The 21,875-nt window shown below is 39.6% G+C and overlaps 1 protein-coding gene across 1 annotated transcript in view; it reads left to right on the forward strand.

Moving 5' to 3' along the window:
* The first annotated feature begins 6,982 nt into the window (after positions 1 to 6,982).
* Positions 6,983 to 21,875, forward strand: part of LOC126399317 (caskin-2-like) — an 82,259-nt gene continuing 67,366 nt past the window's right edge. The window contains exons 1-2 of the mRNA XM_050059156.1: positions 6,983 to 7,087; positions 9,738 to 10,255. Of these exons, the coding sequence (XP_049915113.1) occupies positions 10,162 to 10,255 (94 nt within the window). The 5' untranslated portion in view covers positions 6,983 to 7,087; positions 9,738 to 10,161. The remainder of the gene's footprint in view (positions 7,088 to 9,737; positions 10,256 to 21,875) is intronic.

The raw sequence follows: 21,875 nt of genomic DNA on the forward strand, positions 1-21,875 counted from the left end.
ATAGCGTACACTTCACCTCAAGCTGGAAAAAACTTGAATTAACTGTTGGATGGATATTCAATTGTTTTGCACACAGTATGCGCACAATCGAGACATACTACTGTCTCATAACATTACACCCTAAACTTTGACCCTCTGACTCATATCAGTTACCATGGAGATAAAACAAAGCGCTGTTCACCGAGCTCACCAGTGAAGGAGGTCATCCTTGAGAGACCTGCTGTTGTTATTATGCAGCAAGTAATAACTGCATGCATTATAGATTCTAACATGTTATATATTCAGCTATACATTTCTCTGTCACTGTTATCTTTATAGTTATGTCCTATTGTTGTTTGTAATGTTTATGATTATTTTGTTCACTTGAACCATTAATATTCCTATTATTACAGGTCATCAGTCACAAAACAACCACAGAAGACACAAATCGACCTCAAAAAGACACAAAATGACCTCAGAGACACACTTCCTTGCCTCAGAGAGACACAACATGACTAAAATGACATACATTGACTTCAAAGAGACACAAATGACTAAAAAAAGCCACAAAATGAACTCAAAGATAAAAGCACCTCACAGAGACACAAAAGAACTCTCATTAAATTAAAAACTGTGCCATTTGCTATATATGCCCTTGAAAAAGGCAAACCCATCTCTGTCATGTGTTTTTGTAAAATAGTCAATACCATCCATAACAAAATAATATGCTTGTTCCAAGTAAACCATAATAAACTATTTAAATTGTTAAATTAAATTAATAATTTCTCATTTTCTTTGGTATTTTTTGTAATACGCAGACATGCTATGATGATTGCTGGCTAATATGTATGTTGATGTTATCCAGTATCAATGTAGGGCTACATCTGACCATGATATGTTGGTATGTTGCACCATAGTTTATTACAGTGCAACATACCAACATGCCCTGGTCAGATGAAGCCCTACTTGTATTTTATAATTAGGAATTATTATTATTATTATTATTATCATTATTATTATTGATGCACATGTTTGTGGCCTTAATGTTACAGCTGGTGTTTCTAAATGAGATTATTTTAATATATGTATTACTTTACTTCTTGAGCCGCAGTTGTCAGTCTGAATCTGTAGCTGGAGGCGGAGGCTGACAGATGCTGTTGGTGGAGGTTTGGCCACAGCTGTCTGCCAGAATCTGCAGGTGGAGGCGGGAGCCGCAGGTGGAGGCAGCGGCTGCAGCTTGCTGACAGAAGCTGGAGGTAGATGAAGTTCAGCATCTCAGTCAGTCAGGTTTATGATGATGGGTCTGTGTTTTTCTGTCACACCACGTGGAATTACCTGTGAGGAGAAGAAGAGGATGTAAACATAAAATAAACACAAAGGTGGCTTTAATTTATCTGTCTGTGCATGTGATTATTACACAGCTGTGTTTGAATACCTTACCTGAAATTTAAACTTCAAAGTGCCCCTCTCATCCCTCCTGGTCTGCATAGGTCTTCATATGGCAAAAGGACAAGAGTCAGCAGCAGGTTGCTGACAGATGCTATAGGTGGAGGTTTTATCACAGCTGACTGGCAGAAGCTGCAGGTTTCTGATAGAGGCTGTAAGTGGAGGTGTGACAGCTGCGGAGGACGAGCCGTGGGCTGCCGGGCCAGCTGGGGACTGGAACGATGACGCTTGTCCAAGATAAGTGCTTGGCCATCTGAAGGTTAAAAAAGACAAACACAAACCTGAGACCACTGCTCCACATCATGTTAACGTACCATGGACTCTTATATCATAGTGACTGTCTAGAAAATTAATGACATCACATATTGAATTTAAAGGATCAGTACCACAATGTAATCACACTTCATTAAAAGTAAATGTCATGCATTAAATTATACACAGGCAAAAGAATAGAAGTGTTTGCAATAAAAGAAAATAGTATAAAGCCAAATGTGTGCATTTCTTTCAGTGTTATTATTGCAGGAGGCCTTCCATATGTCAACATGCTGGTACAACATGAAGACACACATGGGCTCTGTTATTCTCTTACTATCATTTGACACAACATCAAGCCCATTAGTTGTACTTTAGTTGTACACAGTACAGTTAAATGTAAAATGTTTGACTGCATGTTGTTGGCAAACTCATCAAACCTCAAACTCTGTGTGTCTCTTGTCCCTATGCAGGAGAGGTGGTGGAGACCTTTGCACATCTATGCCCAGAGACACATTGTCTCATAATCCACCAATGCATGTAGTAGGCCTACAGACAGGTAGCTGTCTTGTACAGAGACAAATTTATCCCAGACTTCCTTCAACAACATGTCACTTTCAAGATTTCTTGCTGACAGAGAAAAATACAGCCCCATATCAATGCTTCTTCTGCAGCTGTTTGACACGTCTCTGTTGCTCACTGTGTGTATTGCTCAAACATGACCACATTAAACTAACTTGAACTACGTTTGTGTAAAATACTCATACATGACAAATATGACTAATATTGAAAACGTTTTGAATCATGAGCATATTCAAAAAATGAGGCTTAAATACTATTGTTGCTGTTAAATCGCCAACAAGTCAAACAGAATAACTTATTTAGCTATGTTTATTAGCATACTTATGTTAGGCTAGCTATTTGTTCAACAGATGAAACAGACGGTTGGTAAACCAAAACAAGCACATTTATATTTCCTCGATCAAACTTGGTAACAGGAGTCAAACGTCTGTCCAGGTTCATTCGTTTACAACAGAAAATATCTGCAATATTAACATTTAGTAGCCTAGCCTACATCAGTGTAGTCTGGGCGTTCGGGAAGTCTCAACGATAAAATACACAAAAACAACATGGGAGTAAAAACAGTGTGAAAATCTGACGTCTACCATGAATAAGTCCTTTTGTCAGTGACAGCAGGTCGTAAGAAGAGGTCCAGATGTGAAAAGTCGCTGTTTGAAGTATATTTTTCCACAGAAATCGTCGAGTGAAAGTTGAGCTGCTGCTTTTCTCGCCGTTAGTAAGTTAGTTATGGTTCTAATCTTCGAATCATATCAAAATGATGCACCTGGAGACACCATGGCAACCATGGAACCAATCAGCTCCGTTTTTACAATACGTCTTACCTCAGAGTTCTCAGGAAGTCCACATCAACCAGTCCTCAGGCACAATGTTTCTTAGTTGTGGCACTTTAATTAAATAGTCCTACGTGCTACGGCTGTATTGTGATTATGATGCTGAATTGTTTTTGCTTTTAATAAGGGACTGTTCGTTACTTATGAGGGGGGAGTGTCGGTGCAAAAATGGAGAGGCATGTCAAATCATTTTAAACAATGTAGAGGGAATTATGTTTTTTATTTTTGCTTCAGGGAGAGGCATACACATTTGAATGTTGTATTTTTTATTTTTTTTTTATTTTTTACTGCTGATATTTAAAGAACACGTTTCCAGAGGTCCTTGAACACATCAAGTCGGCCAAATTCGGGCTCATTTTTCATCAAAATCACTTTATTCTACAACTCATTTAATATTTGGCTAAAAATATACTTGTTTCAGGCTCGTGCTTTTTTGACTTTTCACTTAACTTTCAAACATCAAAGGGTAAGTTTTAAAAACTTAATATTAAGTGTGCTGTTACAGCTGCCACTATATAGGCTACTGTTAAAGTTGCCCCTGCATGTGGGGGCGGATGTTACTTTGAATTATGACTCTTGTGCTATAGAACATCATTATAATAATCCTTATAATATCTCTGCATTGTGCTAATGGCTCAGTGATGTTTCCTCATCCCATAGTTCTTCTCTTGTTCTGATGCTGGCTGGATGACTGTACCATTGACATCTTAAGTCCTGCTGTCTACTTCCCCACACTGCTGTTCTGTTTGGGCTTATCTTTCTGTGCAATGCCGTAGGGCACATGGGCAGCAGTGGTGCCCATCTCAGCTGCTCCCTTCATGTGAAACATTCGATTGTCAAAGTAGATTTGAGGCCTGATCTTCTCCAGCATGACGTCTTTTGGCCTCTTTCCTGCTGGAAACACAGCAATTGGTCGCTAACAAACAACCACCAAACAACCAAAACACAGGAAAAAAAGGGGTCCAGGTTGAAAAATACAGAAGTTACCCTTAAAGAAATGAAATGTCATTGTCTGTATTGTCAGTGTTAGTTGTGTTGAGAGCTATTAATATACAGTGTGTGGTTGGGATTGTGGGTGCAAATGAAATGCTGAGCCAATAATGGCACATGTGCTGTTATTTTGATCATCTGAAGCCATTCAGCACTTTTTATATTTAATAAATGCTTGAGAATGTTCGTTGAGTTTCACTCTGAGCATGCCAGATTTGTGATTGCTGTCATTTTCACATTTGGTTGGATGCACAGTAACTCTACATAGGTGACCTTGTGAATAAAATGTTTTCTGCTCATATTTTGCTGTTGCAGGGTTTCAGAAGGGAATACTGAGTGACAGAATATCAGCATAAACAAGGACACGATAAAGCATTGGTACAAAAGTTCCTCCATGAACCCAAAAACAAACTTTCTTAGTCTAAGAGATTTGCATTATAAAAACTAATATCCTCTAGAGGAATGCATTGTGGGCTTTAGAATGATTGAAAAAACATACTGTGTCTCTGGTGAGCCTTTCTGTTTCAAAATCAACCTTTTTCAAATTTGTCCTTTAGATTTTTACTTTCCAAACCATAGTCCCACCCTCAAAAGTTTATTTTATGGGGTAAATGGCTGAAAATCAGATCCTCAAATCTACCAACACATCTCTTTTAATATTTTGGTTATCAAATTAGCTGAGTATGTTCAATGAGGCTTTCAAAACAGACAAATAAAAGATCAGTTAAACTCAGGATCATCTCCCACACTTGTTCCCCAAGTGTGACGTTGCAGATTTCTAAAACCACACCAGCGAGCAGACGTTTAGAATTGGTAGGCCTACATTTTTGGTATATTTCAAATTTAGACATTATTGGAGGCATTATATGCAATAAGCAAACAAGAGAAGTCTCATAACAGCTGCAAAAACAAGAGGTTGTAAACGGGATTATTTTGTCATTGAATAAGACTTCAAATTCTGTCTGATACATATAGAGATGCGTGAATAATATTTACACACATTATACTCTTTTTAGACTTTATTCATTTATGTCTTTTGGCTTGACAACATGTTGAGATAGAGGTATATTTATAGACCTTAAGTCTACATATTATGATACCAATACGATCTTGACAAGTAAAAGAAAAGCGAGTCAGAATTAGCAAAATCCCTCTGAGCCTGGATCATAGGAAAGAAGATTAGGGAATCTTTGTAGTTCTAATCCCAAAGAAAAGTTTTGAAAACGGCATACTAAAAATGGCGTTGATTCATATTCCGATGTACAATTTATTTTATATTTGTTGGTTTGTACATGAAATGCAAAAATAACATGAAGAGAGAGAGGTTGTCTTGAATTTATTATTACTAATGTCAATACCAGTATTTAACCAGCAGATGTCGCCACCACACAACCACACTAAGCTACACCTTCCTCAGTATCTCCAGGGGTCTTTCATGGGGCTCCAGGTCCCATGCAGGGAAACAAGCAACCATGGGTGGATTGCTGAACAGGTCTACTGGGCACAGGGCCAGGGGCCCAACGTGTCAGGCGGCCCCTTGGCCTTCACTTGCAAAATATCAAATGTCAAATTAACTCAATTAACACATGTACTGACCAGGAAGAGAATCAAAATGATCACAGAGAGACACAAAAAGACCACAAAGAGATACAAAGGTACTGCACAGTGACAGAACATAACTATAATAAAAGGGCAAAACAACCATAAGAGACACAACATGACTATAAAGCAACACAAAATGACCAGAAAAGACAAAATGACCCCAGTAAAACACAAATTATATAAAAGAGACCTAAATGATTACAAAAAAAGATATGGAGCAACCTCTAAGAGACACAAAATGACTACAGTGAGACACAAAATGACAAAAAGACAAACGAAATTACATCAAAAAGACAAAAAGTTACCCCAAATGAGATACAAAAGTACATCAAGGAGACCCAAATAATGACAAAAAGACATTAAACAAACACAAACACACACAAAATGACTACAGTGAGACACAAAACCACCAAAAAAACCCAACACATAATTACATCTAAGAGACCCAAATAACTACAAAAAGACAGAAAGCAACCACAAGGAGACACAAATTTCCTCAGTAAGACACAGAATTATCCTAAGACACAAAATTACATCAAAGAGACCCAAACGACCACAAAAACACATTAAACAACCAGGAGACACCAAATGTCTCCAGTGAGTCACAAATAAACAAAAAACAGAAATCACACACACACACGCACACACGCGCATGCACGCACGCACACACTGGCTAGTAGTGGTCTGAATTAGAAATAATACAGAAAACTATGTCACGTGTCATTGTCACTTCTATCAGTCAGACAGGTAACTTTAGTTCAACAGCAGAAACATTTATATTTGAGTCCCTGCAGGTAAATCAAACTAAAAGGAGCACCCAGTGTGGGCGTGTAAAAACAAAAACATCTGGTTTTAACCGGACTTTGTGAGTCAGCCTTCATATCCTGTTTGAGTTTATGTATTAATAACTTTTTCTTGGGATAAGTGAATTTATTTTGTGCCCCGTCTGTCATCCCGGGTGTCCAGGAATAGGTTAAACAGTGACAAACGGTGTAAAGTTAGTCGGGGTTAAGAAGGATAATAGATGCTATAATAGTAGAAGTTATGTAATTTTGCCTTCAAAATAAAACATAAATAAGTGGCGCGCAAAGCTACAAAAGGTTGCTGCTCAGTAGTTTTAGACATTTACGGTAGAAGTTTTTGTATAGGCTATACACAATTTGTGAAAACTCAGTGGCAAACGATATTCCAAACAAGTAAAAATACAGATAAATCAATTTGACATCAAAGTTTCAGTATTCGTGGCAGCTTTACTTTGAAAGTGACTAGCGGAAGTTGTGTACGTGATGTTTCTAGCTTGACGGTCGGTGGCGCCTCCGTCTCGTGCTGTCCAGCGCTCTTCCTTCAGTAACTCTACAGTGAATGTGAGTTGTACGTTACCACCTGCAGTTCGTTGTCTACAACAGGTGAGAACACTCCTCTCTTTCTAAACTTATGTATTCGGAAGTAGAAGCTCACTAAATTGACCTCAATTTGTACAAATAATCCGCGGTTTAGATGGGAAGACGTATGTTTTTGGACTTTGCGTGACCGGGAGTCGGAACACCTTGACAGTTGAGACTGACAAGTTAGCTAACGAGGAGAGGCTACACGTACGGGGGATTTATACGATGAGTAGCAGCGTACATATATTGATAATTGTGTCCAAAAGACAGCCTTACTGACGGGATTTTAAATCGATCCCTCTTCGGCTGGAGATACAGGCTGAATATCACTGTTGATTCCATAGTTATTCCCAATACTTAAGGGAAAACTATCAAAGCGCAGTCAAAAATCTTAGATTCCTGTTAACTTGCTTATAACCAAACAGTAGAACATGTATAATTCATTTATGATAACTTGTAAAGAACAGTTGGTGTTTTCTAGTAAATTCGGCATGTACACAATCCCTCAAACAGGACCTTATTTTAAAAATATCAACTTTTAGCAGCTGTTTCACCCTCCTCGTTCCCACCACTCGGTGTGTTTTGGTTGAAGATTGGAAGAAGGACCAGTGGGAAACCTTGAGATGTTAGTGAGACGTTACGATAGTTATGTGGATATGATGTATGCCGAATTTACAAGCAATAGTGATAATTTCTTGCAGGACTCAAAACTTGTCATAATTGATGCGTACTTATTTCTGGCAGATAAGGTGGGGTTAAATTGTCAGAGTCGAGAATGGAGTTTGGGCTGAAATTGTTGCTGGGAAATTTGTGCTCCAAGACATACTATTGAGCTTTTTAACCAGAAATGAAGATTTAAAATTCAGGGTTTTTTTTAAATGAAAGCAGTGACAATAAATTGAAATTATTTCACTTGTTTTCTTATGATATAATTTCCACTTGATTATAGTAAATATTCTGAGACAGAACATGAGACTGTGGGATTTATCATGGGCTTTCTCACATGTGTGACACCTGTCACGTAGGATTCCATGACAAAGTCACCCATTGTCACTGAACTCCATTTAACTACTGCTCTACCCATTGACATTTAGGCTAACAAGCCCATTTTGGACTCCTTGTTTACATTCTAGCTCATGTCAGAGAGGGGCTATGCAGAAGTTTACTGCCTGGCAAGGTGCCTGGCTAGTTTTAGATCATGTGTCAGTGCAAAGACACGCATTGGCATCTGCTGTTGGGCTACACAGTAGTAGTAGCAGTCCAGAGGAATAACTGAGCTATCTTGTGCTAAAGAGGCTTGAAATCAAGATAGTCTTCCCATGTTTTTGACTTGCAAAGTGTACCCTGGATACAACATATTCAAACCCAACCAAAGACAAAAGCCTGCTGCTAAAACACATTATTTACTCGAGGAGGTTTGTCATGTCTGTTGGGATGTCAGGGAGAATAAAAATGCTTCTGAGGTCTCCTAAACGAATTCAGCTGATTTTTTTCAAAGCTCAAAACTTCTGGATGCTGTACTATCTCCTCTAAGATTGTCTCTTAGCTTGATTGGCAGTCCTAATTGTGGTTTTGTTTTGCACACAGAATGGACTATAAAGTATTAATTGGAGGCTGTGTGGCTCACTGAAACAGCCTGTTTGATGTTGCCTCAGGAGTAGAAACAGAGTGACTGTTTTTACACTTTATTCCATTTCTCCTGGTTATTTTGTGTCCCTTCAGTGTTTCTTCCTCTCTCGCTGTCCCACGTGATTAGGATCTCAGGCAAATTGGTTGTGTTTGGAAGCAGCGGCCAGCTCTGTCTCACCTTCCTTTTCAGAGAGGAAAACACTGAACTTTTTCCAAAGGCGTAATCTTGCAGTGTGCCAGGCACAGCTTTGTCTGAAATGATGCTTCCTTAAAGTTCAGGGAATGTTATCAGTGGACGGAGACCTTATTCCTGTACGGGAAGAGTAACAGATTAGCTGCACACTCCTGAGGGACGGGGCTTCCTGGATCTGAGAAAACAAACAAAAGATGGGTCAAGTTAAAGTCGCATGTCCAGTCCTTTTTCTTGGCTTATCCTGACAGCATTCATCTATCAAAACTGTTTTGTTGATTGCAATTAAAACACAACATTAACCTTGGCATTCATGCTGTTGAATGGGGCAACTGGCACAAGTAGTGCTGCAACGAGTTCCTGATTGACAGAAAATTAATCAATTCATTGTTTGACATTTAATGAAAAATTACATTGCTGGTTCCCATTTCTTAAAGGTCCAGTGTGTAAAATTTAGAGGGATTTAGTGGCGTCTAGTGTTGTGGAGAGTTCGTTTCCTCTCAAAAACAAATGGACCGAGTAATTTAAACAGGTAAAAACACTAAATAAATTAATTTCACGTTCCAAATTAGCGTTTCTTCTGTTGTTCGGCATGTTGCAGACATTGCAGTAGCCGATTACCTGCTAATGTGTGCTCACCTTTTTTTCTCTGATAACTAAATGTGAGCTCACCTTATGTTGGATCCAGACATTCTGGAGGTTTTAACTGGACTGGAAGCCAAATTATCCACAGAGGTCTCTGCCTCTCCAAAACAAATGGACCAGTTTGTCAAAACTGAAATTTTTTTTTTTGATGGAATGTATATTCTTAAATTATTGCAGACTTACAATGATTTCTCTGTGTCTTTCTAGCTTTCCCTTTGCAGAGTAATGGCAGGTTGGGCTGCTGCTGCCTCCAGGTCGACAGAGATGGACTATGAACATGCACTCAGCCCCTGCAGGCAACTAAATCTCTACTAGTCCTGCTGCAACTCCATGAACAAGATCACTGTGAAATACAGCCGAGCACCCATCAGCGATTATGGACCCGAACTCCAACAACGAGAGGAAAAGGATCTCCTGGACCACTTTACCTGAGGCTCCTTCACTGTAGATGCTGCTCACTCCTCTATTCACCAACATCATCTCATGGCTGGGATTCAGCAGCTACCTGTTAACTTGCAGACAAATGTTTTGCTGAAGCCATCTGTGTGAAGGAGCATTAAAAAGACAAAAAAAAAGCAACGTTGGCTGTTGACTGCAAGCAGCTTGTGTGTCTGTGGTTGGGTCTGTAATCATGGGGAAGGAACAGGATCTGCTGGTGGCAGTGAAGACTGGAGATCTTCTGCTGGCGCACAAACTTCTCTCCAAAGTCAAGTGCAACAAAACCAGTGAGTATGGAGCTAAGAGAAGTAGGGGGATACATGGGTTTGTGTCATTACTAAGTGATTTTGTGTTTGTTGTGCTCTCGGGGCCTGGGAGTGTAATTGTTTCTACTGTGAAATAGAACTTAGATAGCAATGCCAGAGCTACCGTCATGGGGGATGTCACTTCTCAACTAAATGCATTTTTTCCCGATAACTACAAGATCAGGTTCAGCTGTCGACCACAAAACGCAACCCCCTCCAGCAGCCAGGTCAGGGACAATTTGAAACTAAGTGGATTCAAACTGCGGCACAACACGAGCTAATCTCCTCAACGCAGACCCCTGCAGCTCTTGAGTCTTGCTGTGTGGGTTTTAGGGGTCTTTCTTCTGCTTTCAGATGTCCTTATCTGGGTAGATTCCAAGTCAGGCGACAAGCGAGCTCTTTACAGTAACATTGTTGCAAATGACAGAGTTCTCCCTTATCCAAGCCTGGGGAAAGTTAAGGCCAAGTAGGCTGTGAAGTTGAAGCCTCTCTTTGTGGCGTTATCTGTTCTGGGCTTTCATCAGTGTGGCTGGCTGCTCTGTGACAAGCTTTGGGAACAAAGCTGTGGCTGTCAGGAAAAAGTCTGTTACACACTCTACACACTGCACAGACAGCAAGCGCTGCTTGGCAGAGAATATTTAAAAGTAATATTGTCTGTTTTTGTACTGCTGCGTGCTTCTGTTTGTGAACAAGCAATGGCTGCCAAACTGGCTGGGAAATACAGCCAGGGAAAGTGAAGCAGTAATGTGCTGTGCTGCTTTATAAACTACCGTCAAGGAGCCCTTGAGCAAGGCTCTCCATCTGTTTTGGAAGAGCAGCTCAGCAATAAAAATACTCACATGTAAATAAAACAAAATGTAAAGATAAATGCTTGAATATAAACAAAATAAATATACAAATATTTTTATCAACAAATACAGAAATAAAAGTAAAACAAAGAAATAAATAATAAACATTTGCTAGAAAAGACTTGATTTTCCTAAGATTATTAATTACCAGATTAATAACCTATATTTATTTACACATTTAATTCAGTTTCTGTATTTATTTATTGATGGTTAAGTTGTTTTTTTGTCTTCCATAGAAAGTATGTGTAACTGCGTGAAATGAGCTAAATAAAAGTTGGACCTTAACCAGGCAACCACACCAACAGAAGCCTAGAACGCCAGTACTCGCAACCTAATTTTAATTATATTGAGCTTTGTTATCTCGTGATAACAGGTAGATTATTTGATAAACAAACAAAAGGTTGTTTTTTTGTTATCTGAAGATGACAAAAGTAATTTTCTCAAGATAACAAAATAATACAATCTTGTTTTTTTGTGTGACAACGGGTTGATTGTATTGTTAGATGACAAAGCTTGTTATCTCGAGATTACAAAATAATTAACTTGTTATCTTGAGATAACAAATCTTGTTTTCTCAAGACAATAAAATAATTAACTCGTTATCTTGAGATAATGGCATTAACAAAACAATAGTTCAAAGCACAGCCGCCTTCGGCTTCCATACACAACAGCTGACCAAATACTCATATAGTTAAGGTTTTGTACTCTATGGCTACTCTTTTTAGCAAATATTGACACATTTGTGCTAGAAAGAGTCAATCTGTTGTGCAAATAGAAAGAAAATTTTTCCTGTGTATCTCTTAATCTCCCTCCATTATATTGATTCCCACACGCATGCACAAACTGCTCTCAACACTGCTGATCCTCGCAGGACCCTCGCGGAACTTTGTCGATGGTGTAGTCATTTGTCACTTTAGTTGGAGCCTGCGGTGTTTGACAGCAGCACAGCAGATGCTGCAGCTGGCTGTGAGGGCTTTGCAGATGACCTCCACTGTCTCACATTTACAGAACGGCCCTGTCAATAAGGGCTGATTTATCGGTCAGTGGTGACCTGCTTTGGAGGGTTTTTAAAACTAGCTTTTAGCCATAAATAGGGTTGTGTATTTAATGTACTACCCGTTGATTGTTATTTAAACTAGCTGCTGAAATATGTCATTGTGAAACAAAGAGGTTGACTGACATTGCCATTCTCCAGTGATGCTAGTGTGGCTTAAACCCAACCGATGCTTTCATTTGCACTTGGCATTCTCAAGGTAGGCTGGATTTAATCCAGTTTAGTCCTGCCATGGTGGGATTGAGGATGGTCATTTGGTCTGTTTGTCCTGAGCAAGACATCTCAACAAGGCTAATGTCAAGATACTAGAACTGTTATCCCTTACTAGTTAGAGTTAGTTAAAGGTGCTGCAACCTTGTAGCAGGTGCCTGTGTATCTGTCTGTTTTCCATTTTATAGATGGTTGTATGTTCATCAAATCTACTTTGGATATCACGGTCCCCAGATGATGAATTGTGATACTTTTGGTGCTTCCATGACTTTCCTCTAACTCAACTATCAGGCCAAAATTTCCAATTGTATACAACAATATTTTAAAATAAAAAAATAAATTAAAACTGAACACATTCATGCTCCACAGAGGATGAATCCCCTGAGCATTCCTCTCATACCACTCTCTGAACAAAATATCAACTCTTAAAAAAACGAGATATTTGATATTTTAATAGGCAGAATGCCACAAGGTTTACTGAAGGCAACATGAACGAAACATTTTAGGCCAAATGTTTGCAAAATGTTCAGTATGTTGTTTGTTCCAACGTACTTTTATTGTGAAGTAAAACAAACATCACTACTGGTCACTATTTCAGATTTGCATGTGAAAGAACACAAAAACGACAATGCTCGTGATTATATTCAAAGTGTTTTGTGACCTTGTGAGCTTAAGTGGCATTCTGATAACAAACACAACTTATACACAAGTGCAAAGCCTCTGAAGAGGTCAGGTGCTCTTTAAGCTGTTATGGTGGTGTCAGGCTGACATGCTGGACATTCCCAAACCTCCAGGCTAAACCTAAGGCTGGGGCTGGGTGCAGATCGAGGAGGGAGGCACCTGCGCGTGGACTGAACTCTATAGCTGGAGGGAGTGGCTGGGGGGGACTCAGGGGTCAGGGACTAAACGAGCATGTGGTGGACAGACAAAAACAAAGCACTGGTAGAGGGGGCGTCTGGTCAGCTGGTCTGGCGGGATATACGGGACTTAGCCGAAGGAGACTGACTGTGTGTGTGTTCATGTTGTGGGTTGTTTGGGAGTGTGACAGTGATGTAATACAACTCTGACACACTGGGTGTAGGATTACATAACAGGACCTCACATATAGTGTAGTACACTGGGGCAAATGGATAAGTATTTGCAGCTATGGAAATGGTCCAACATCCAATATTTTGTCTGGTTTGTAACCGTGCTGGAGGCTGCTTCCTCTTCCTTCCTTTCGTTTATTTGTCCAGCATCTCAGATGGTTGATTAAAAGATTCATCACAGTGTGCTGTGGGAGAGGTAGAAGACTTTTTTAATTAACTGTGATGGAGCGGTCTCATCACTGACTGGGGATTGTGCACACATGACACACATACTCACTTACACTCACTCACAGTCTCGGTCGGGTTACAGAGAAGGTAACATCCACTAATTTATACTTGAGTGTCACAGTAACAGAACTGTTGTTAATTTTCCCCACACTTATTGGTAAATATTTTTTGTATAAATCTGCACTTTGGGAAGCAAGTGCAATACATTTTCTCCATCACTATATCTACAACCATGCCCGTTTTCCGTTTAGGCGGTAGAACCCTGTGACATTGGCTTTTTAACAACACTAATGCATCTGAGAGTTTCCCGCATATCAAGCCTCCTGACACATCATCGTTGTCTTTCCAGTGTTTTCAGTGTCCCTTTTAGTCTCTGTATGACTCCTTTCCAACATCTGTTCAAATATCATAGTTGTGCAGCATTACATGGTAAAGATATAGTGCTGAAACTAGTTTAGTTGATTAACTAATGTGTCAATCAACAGAAAAGGAGTAACCACTTATGTCAATTATTTATTTAAGCCATTTATCAAACAAAAAGACCAAAAGTTCTCTATTTCCAGGTTCTCCGATGAGGAGTTCGTCCGTTTTTTATTGTGGTAAATTAATTTGGATTTTGGATGGTTAGACAAATACGTAATCAGAAGATGTTTCCTTGTACTCTTGGAAATTTTCATACAAAGCCAATGCCTTTAAGCCATTCCCAGTAAATTACCTTATCTTTACAATTCTACAAATGAAGTGGTTGTTCAAATGGAATGCGCAAAAGGGGACCTTTTAGTTCCTGAGTTTTGTAGGTTCCCAGCACCGATTGGTCAAAAACAGCTTATTTGTTTACAGCTAGGGTCACAGCCAATCACCCTTTCTAAACAAGATGTATACGTTTGTTGTGGACTCATGGATGCCTGTCAGTATGGCGAAGAATAAATAAAAAGTATCATAATTTAACCATTGTTTGTGTTATGGCAGCAGTAGCACTTGTGGTGCTGGGTGACCTGATGGTAAAGCTGGCTTGGAGGTGGCAGAGCAGACTTGCAGTGTCCCGAGGGGATTAGCAGTGGCACTGAGGCCGGCTGATGGACAGGGAGCTGAGATAGGAGGTTTCTTCTCCGATCAGCCATCTGCTGACATCAGGTTGGGTGCTCAGTCAATTTAAGTGGACTTACCACAGCCTCCCTCTTTTTGCTTAGCTGTTGCAAGCTGACAAATCAGGTGGGCTCATTGCAGAGAGATATAGTGGTTACGCACAAGGCTGCAGTCTCTGTTCAGCTACTTGCATTGTGCTGCTTTAGAGTGAGAGCTTGACATGTAAAGTCATCTTGCTCAAAGTGTCGTCCTCTCACATATACTCTTGACTAGGAGTGGACTGAAGTGGGTGTTGTTTGCCCCTCCCTGAATGGAGACCATTAGAGACTAGAGGTTCTTCAAAGGCCTTTATGATTACAATGTCTTTTGTTGCAACACATGCTTGCTTTCATCTTGACCCACAGCCCAACCCTCTCCTCTGTCATGGTAAATACAAGGCCTTTAGGTAATTCTCAACGGACAGATGGACAAACAGCCAAGACAAAAGGCAAAAGATCATATTTGAACATCTATTGTGTCAGCCATTTGATCCGTACATAATATATTAATGACTCAGACCTTTACATGTGCTGGGCACTTTTTCACCCAACACACAGGTAACAGCAGTGAGCCATGCAAAAGTCTGCTGGCTGATTCTTAAAGTAGTTGTGATTAGCATGTCGTAGTCTGATCGCTGTTCAGATATTATCAGCTGAGTCCTAGATGAATGAAAGTTAATAATCTGGCATCATGATGTGTTTGATAGTGAACAGCAGTATTTGTGGTTTATATTATATTGAAATATTGAAAGTAGTAATTCCTCACATTTGAGAAGCTGGAATCAGAGAATATTTGACATTTATGCGTGAAAAAGTACTTCAGCAGGGTGGCAATTAATTTCCTTATCAATCAAATAATCGATTAATTGACTATCAGAGTAATGGTTAGGATAGTAATGTTTCATTATAATGTGCTTAAGAACTCCGCTGAGATTTATTATGATAATTTCTTTTGTTATGAGACAGCTTGTTTCCCCTCTAAAGAAAACCCTCACACCCGCTTCAACACCAGTGAAATTCATTGCTGTAAATTGGGGGATTCCCATTGGGAACTCGCTCAAGAATTCTGTTCACACTTCAAAAGAAGAACTTCACAATCCATACTGGTGGCATTTTTCTTATTGATCAATCATTAATGGCCTTTCTGCAATAAGTTGTACTTTCTAAGTTTCTTCAGCCAACTTCGGCCTGCTCACAGCACGATTTCTCTGTTCACGTCTTTGTTTTGCAGATGTATCCCTGTACTATTAAGTCTCATTTGAAACTCTGCTGGTGATCGTCTCATTCATCATCAAATAATTATGCTTTAAGATGTCATTTCATTTTGATCTTTATTTCATCTCCTGTGAGCTCGCAGTCTCTTCAAAGACAAAAATCAAACAAGTGATTGTAGTCCTAAGTGAAGTCCTTACAATTTGAAGTAACCCTGGCCTTCTGTCTCTCCTTACAAATCAAACAGCTTTTCTCTCCTTAGCCTGTATGACCATCCTAACAACATGTTTGAACTGGAGTTACATAATAAGGAAGTAAAGATGCTATTTAATTGTGTTTCCAGTAAAAAAGACACACTTAGAGACTAGCTAGTGAACACAGTGGGGCATTGAGCAGCTAAAGAAATAGATATTTCCCTCAGGAGTTGGTGTAGATCAAAAACAGATCATTATATATTTGTTAAACTTTCTTGGAGCCAAGAAAAGCAATTTACAAATCTGTGATGTCATCACAATGTAAAGTCTATGAGCCAAGTTGGAACTTGTAGGCGGACCCAGCAGGAGAAACACTATTGTGCAGATTCAGTGGGCTGCGTATCGCATAAGTAGACCTGGAAGCTATAAACCTTTTTGGCACATGCACCAGGCAAACAACTCCATTGGAATGAATCGGCGCCATCTTGGGGTCCGGTATCTAGGTATTATTATACATCTATGCTTAGGCATGTAACGATATGTCGAATTTCGCGGTGTCGCGATAAAATAAATTCTCAATACCGTCGTGGGAATGCCACGGTAGTTATATAGCTGCGTTCTCCTACATGTACACTCTCCTACCGGTAATATGACTGTGCGACTACATTCCCCATAATCCTTTGCATGCAACTGCGCGCGCAGGTGAGAGCAGACTCGTGCAGCTCAGCTTCCGACTATGACCCGTGCGTGACCGGAGGAACAGCGAATAAAAGTAAGGAGATTGACTGTTCTTCTCTGTGGATTTTCTCCGCGACCGTTCATCATAGCGAGAAGCCACGCATATCGCGTGAAACAGCGGAATCGTGGCTTTCCGACAAGACCAAGCACTTGTCAGTAGTCTAATGTTTTCACAGCGAAAAACAATGATAAAATTACACTAAAATTATGTATAACAGAGCTTTCATACGGCTTTGCACACACATTACTCTTGGATGGATTACTTGCGAATGCAGGGTCGCACAGAAATGCCACGCATATCACATGAAAGCGCAGGACCAGAGCTTTCCACTCCTCATCTCCTGTTCTGAGAAAGTGTTAGGGTCTCCTTGATGTCAAGATTGTCAACCTGGCGTGAACAAACTGAGTGAATGTGTGTTTTTGAGTTTTTCTATGACTTCCAGGGAAATGGCTGGACTTTATCTATTTTGGTTTTCTTTTACACACATCTCTACCCACCTCTCCCTCTCCCTCTCTCTCTCTCTCTCTCTCTCTGTCTCTCTGTGTATCTGTGAGTGAGGGATTGTGTGTTATTGAGTTTACATTATTTATAATTTGTTAATTTTGTTGTTGTTGCAGGGTCTGATTGTTCTAAGTTCTGTATATTTGATGAATATTAAGATCCTCATAATTTGATGTCATTCAGATGACTTTCTAGTAATAGTACTACACTACTTTTGTTCAGAGTAGGTTAAAAAATACTGAATGTTTCCATTTTCATATTCTGACACTATAGTTTTAATTGACATGACTTTGTTATGGCACTTTAATGTCTGCCTGCCTAGCAGTAATGGGGGGAAATGAAAGCACATGTTCAACTGTGTGTTGATTTGTTTATGATACGCTTCCAAGTTAAAAATAACATGCTGTACAGTGTACACGCACTATTTTTGAATAAAATAGCTATTTTTAACAATAAATTTTCTCTTTTTTCCCCCTTGTATAAATATCGTGATATATATCGTATCGTGGACTCTTTATCGTGATAATATCGTATCGTGAGTTTCTGGTATCGTTACATCCCTATCTATGCTACAAACAGACAAATGGAAAGTTTGCAGCATTTTTTTTTTGTTTTAGGCAAAGATATATGCTGGAACTATTTTTTGGTGAACATCTGGGCGCAGTGACTGTGCGCAGCCAGGGGAAAGTCTTGCCGTCAGAGTAAGGCTGCCAGGTTTGCAACTGCTATCACCTGCTCCAAAACCTGTGGTCTCTGGCTGTATCCAGCAACCCATACAAAGCTGTGGTGGGCCACCCTGCACAGAAGTGCTGTGTGGATGCATAAACTGGTGTTCATCTAGAAATTTTTCCCCCTACAACCACAAACAGTCATTTTTACATTTCTCTCACATGAAATTTAGACCAGACATTGATAATAACTCAGTAAATCCTCAATAAAACTATACAATCTGTAAACATTGTATGCAGTACAGTGGAGTGACACAGGAGAGAAGTATTAAACACACTAGCTGAAATTTATTTTACACTTGGAGAAGCCTTTGTTTGCATTGCCAGCTTGAAGACGCTTCCTGTATGAAGAAACTAATCTCCCACAGTGTTCAGAAGGGATTTTAGCCCATTCTTCCACAGACAGTCTTTAAATCTTAAAGATTTTGGGGACCAGCTTGTGAATCTTGAGAGAGAAATTTCACTTTCAGAACTTAAACAATTAAAGAACTGTCCTCAGCTCCCTAATGCTTACTGTGTGCTGGTAAAAGAAAAGGTGATGTAACACAGTGGTAAACGTGCCCCCGACCCAACTTTTTTAGTGCGTGTGGCAGGCAGCAAATTCAGAGCCAGAGCATTTACAAGAAACAATGTTCAGTTTTAGATACTAAGTATCTTGTCATAAGACTGTATTCAGACAAATATATTTCAAAAAAGATTTGCAAATCATTGGATTCTGTTTATGTTTATGTTTTACACAGCATCACAACCCATGGTGTATGAAGTACCTGAAAGCCACACTTAAGTAAAAGTACTTCCCGGAAAATTACTTTGGTAGAAGTTAAAGTCACCTATTAGAATATTACCAGAGTTAGTCTTGAAGTATCTGATATTTACTCTACTTAAGTATCAAAAGTATTTTTTATTATATTGAATGTAATCAAGTGTTGCTAAAAGCAGTCAGAACTTCTTTGTAACATATACACCACCTTAATAATGGAGTGCGCTTTACACTTGAAGAAAAATAAGGTTTTTTTCACAACTTAAAGAATTTAAAATTCAAAATCCAGTTTTTCCCTTCCTCCCAATTTTTCATTCCTGTGCCCTCCTCCTACCTTCCTTTCTTCTTTCCTTCCCTATTTTGTAGTAAGTAACTAAAATGCTACAAAGAAATGTATTGGAGTAAAAGCATACATTTTATTTAGGAAATGTAGTGGAATAAAAATATATATAGACATCTATTGCACATCTGTCCGTCCTGGAAGAGGGATCCCTCCTCAGTTGCTCTTCCTGAGGTTTCTACCATTTTTTCCCCCGTTAAAGGGTTTTTTGAGGGGAGTTTTTCCTTATCCGCTGTAAGAGTCCTAAGGACAGAGGGATGTCGTATGCTGTAAAGCCCTGTGAGGCAAATTGTGATTTGTGATATTGGGCTTTATAAATAAAATTGATTGATTGATTGAAATATAAAAACCTCAAGTAAAGTACTGAAACTCCCAGTTTTTAGTAATTTCGGGCAGAGCCAGGCTCGCTGTTACTCCTGCTTCCAGTAATGCTATGCTATGCTAGGCTAACCACACTCGGGTTTAGCTCCACACTTAACACAGATATGAGACTGATATCCATCTTCCTATCTCACAACAGAAGGGAAAAGACAGAAAATAAACAATAACAACATCTCAATTTTACTTGGATCTTTATCAGGTTAGAATATTTTCCTCTTGTGCGCTGTTTTTGATAGCCTTGCACCTATGTGGTGTGCATAATATTTTTTTCTCACAGGTTCTTCCTTTGGCAGATCAACAACTGCCTTTTCTGTAAGAAATCCCACCTCCTCCACCCCTCATCCCCATCCTTTATCTTGGCTCCCTCCTTCCTTCATCCCTGTACCTTGAATTAGGGATGACCCATCTGGACTCGTGTCAGATTAGAAGCCTGTTAGACTTAAGAGTACGTAAGAAGAGGTGTATTTGTGCATATGTGTGCTTGTGTGGATTAGAGCATGTGTATGTCTCCATGCATATATACAGCAGATGTCCAAACATGTTTAAAGTTTTCTTTAAGCCTTTTAACTTGTGTCTCATCTTATCTTAAATGTTTTGAGTCTGTAGCAGCAGGGCGATGCAGTTAGCCCATTAGCTAACCAGCTAACTGGGCTAATCACTCCTCTACTTTATCAGCCAGACATTTGGGTAGCAGCCAAGTAGTGTGTGAACGGCTTTTGAGTTCACCTACTCTTAAACTGTATCAGATACACACACGCAGTCACACACACACATTAATCCTGACCCCTTTCCTCCCCTGACAGATGGGGTAGCTTGTCTAGGATTGCTTAGGAATTTACCAAAGGAATTAAGTAGTGCGTGTGTGGTTGCGAGAGACAGCGCTATTTAATCTAGCATAACTAGCCTTTTATTACTAGCTCCAGGCTGCACATTGTTGGGTCTGGCACTCATCCTCATTGAGCTCCATTCTTTACTCCTGTCACTCAGGCAGGAGCATGAATTTAGCATTCAGGGTGCGAGGCATGGTGTCACTGGTTTCTTCTCTGCCTCTACATGCCCTACAACTGTATTCATGTGTTTGAATTTGATTCTGTGGAAAGATGAAAAAAATACATACCTGTTGGCTGAGTTCTCTGAGTTTACTGAGTTGTTTTTCTGCTTGTACAGACAAAGATAATGTGATTGTCTGACAAGGAGGCCTCATTGCATGTATATTCACATGAATGAGTATACTGTATGTGTATGGGTAAGGATTGTGCCTCCCAAATGGGAATTGGGCTGTATCCGTGTCTGGTAGCGGTAATGAGAATCAGCAGGAGAGGCTGCTGTTGAGGCTTTGATCTTCTGCGTTATCGCGCTGTTTCCCGTCTCTTACCCCAATTGGAAGCAAATAGAAATCACCGTCTGTGATGGCTGTTCATATCTCCCGGCTTTGTAGTTGCTTGATAGGCTACTGTGCCTTAGAATAAGATCGCATTCATTGTAATGAGAAGTGTCTGGATAACAGTGTCTTGGATGTAATTTAGGCACACACATCAGTGTGTGTGTGTGTGTGTGTGTGTGTGTGTGTGTGTTAGGCAAACCTGTGACTTGGGAGGAACAAGTGGAATCAGAGATTGCTTCACTGATATATTCAAGTTTTCAGTGCAACCTTTGTGCAGTTTGTTTTTCATCATCAGGGCTTCCCTACAGACCAGAGCAGATTTTCAAGATTGCAAAACTGTAAATATCAAATTTACAAATGAAAAAAACTGTCTCACCTCAATCCGGTGTCTTTAGTTATACATCAGTTGTTATATAAACTCAGTGCACTATTTATCACGAGTCTCACTTAGATGATATGGTGCTTTTCTTTTCTTTTTTATTTTGTGTGTGAATGATGAGATTAAATTAGATTCTGATGGGCAGATTGGCACCTTGCATGCAGCGTTTGCAGTCAATGTGTGGATGTGTGTGTGAAGGTTGAATGTGGCAAGTAATGTGAGACACTTTGAGTGGTTGATGGACTGGAGGTACTGAAGCCTTTGTAGCATGCGAGGTGTGCCGTTTAAGGGATTTTTACATTAAAAATGACTGCACCAATAAATCGATTATCACAAGAGTTGCTAATGAATTTTCTTCTGATTGACTTATTCAATCAATCAATCAATCAATTTTATTTATAAAGCCCAATATCACAAATCACAATTTGCCTC

Source organism: Epinephelus moara, chromosome 13 (assembly GCF_006386435.1).
Source record: "Epinephelus moara isolate mb chromosome 13, YSFRI_EMoa_1.0, whole genome shotgun sequence".
Classification (NCBI taxonomy): domain Eukaryota; kingdom Metazoa; phylum Chordata; class Actinopteri; order Perciformes; family Serranidae; genus Epinephelus; species Epinephelus moara.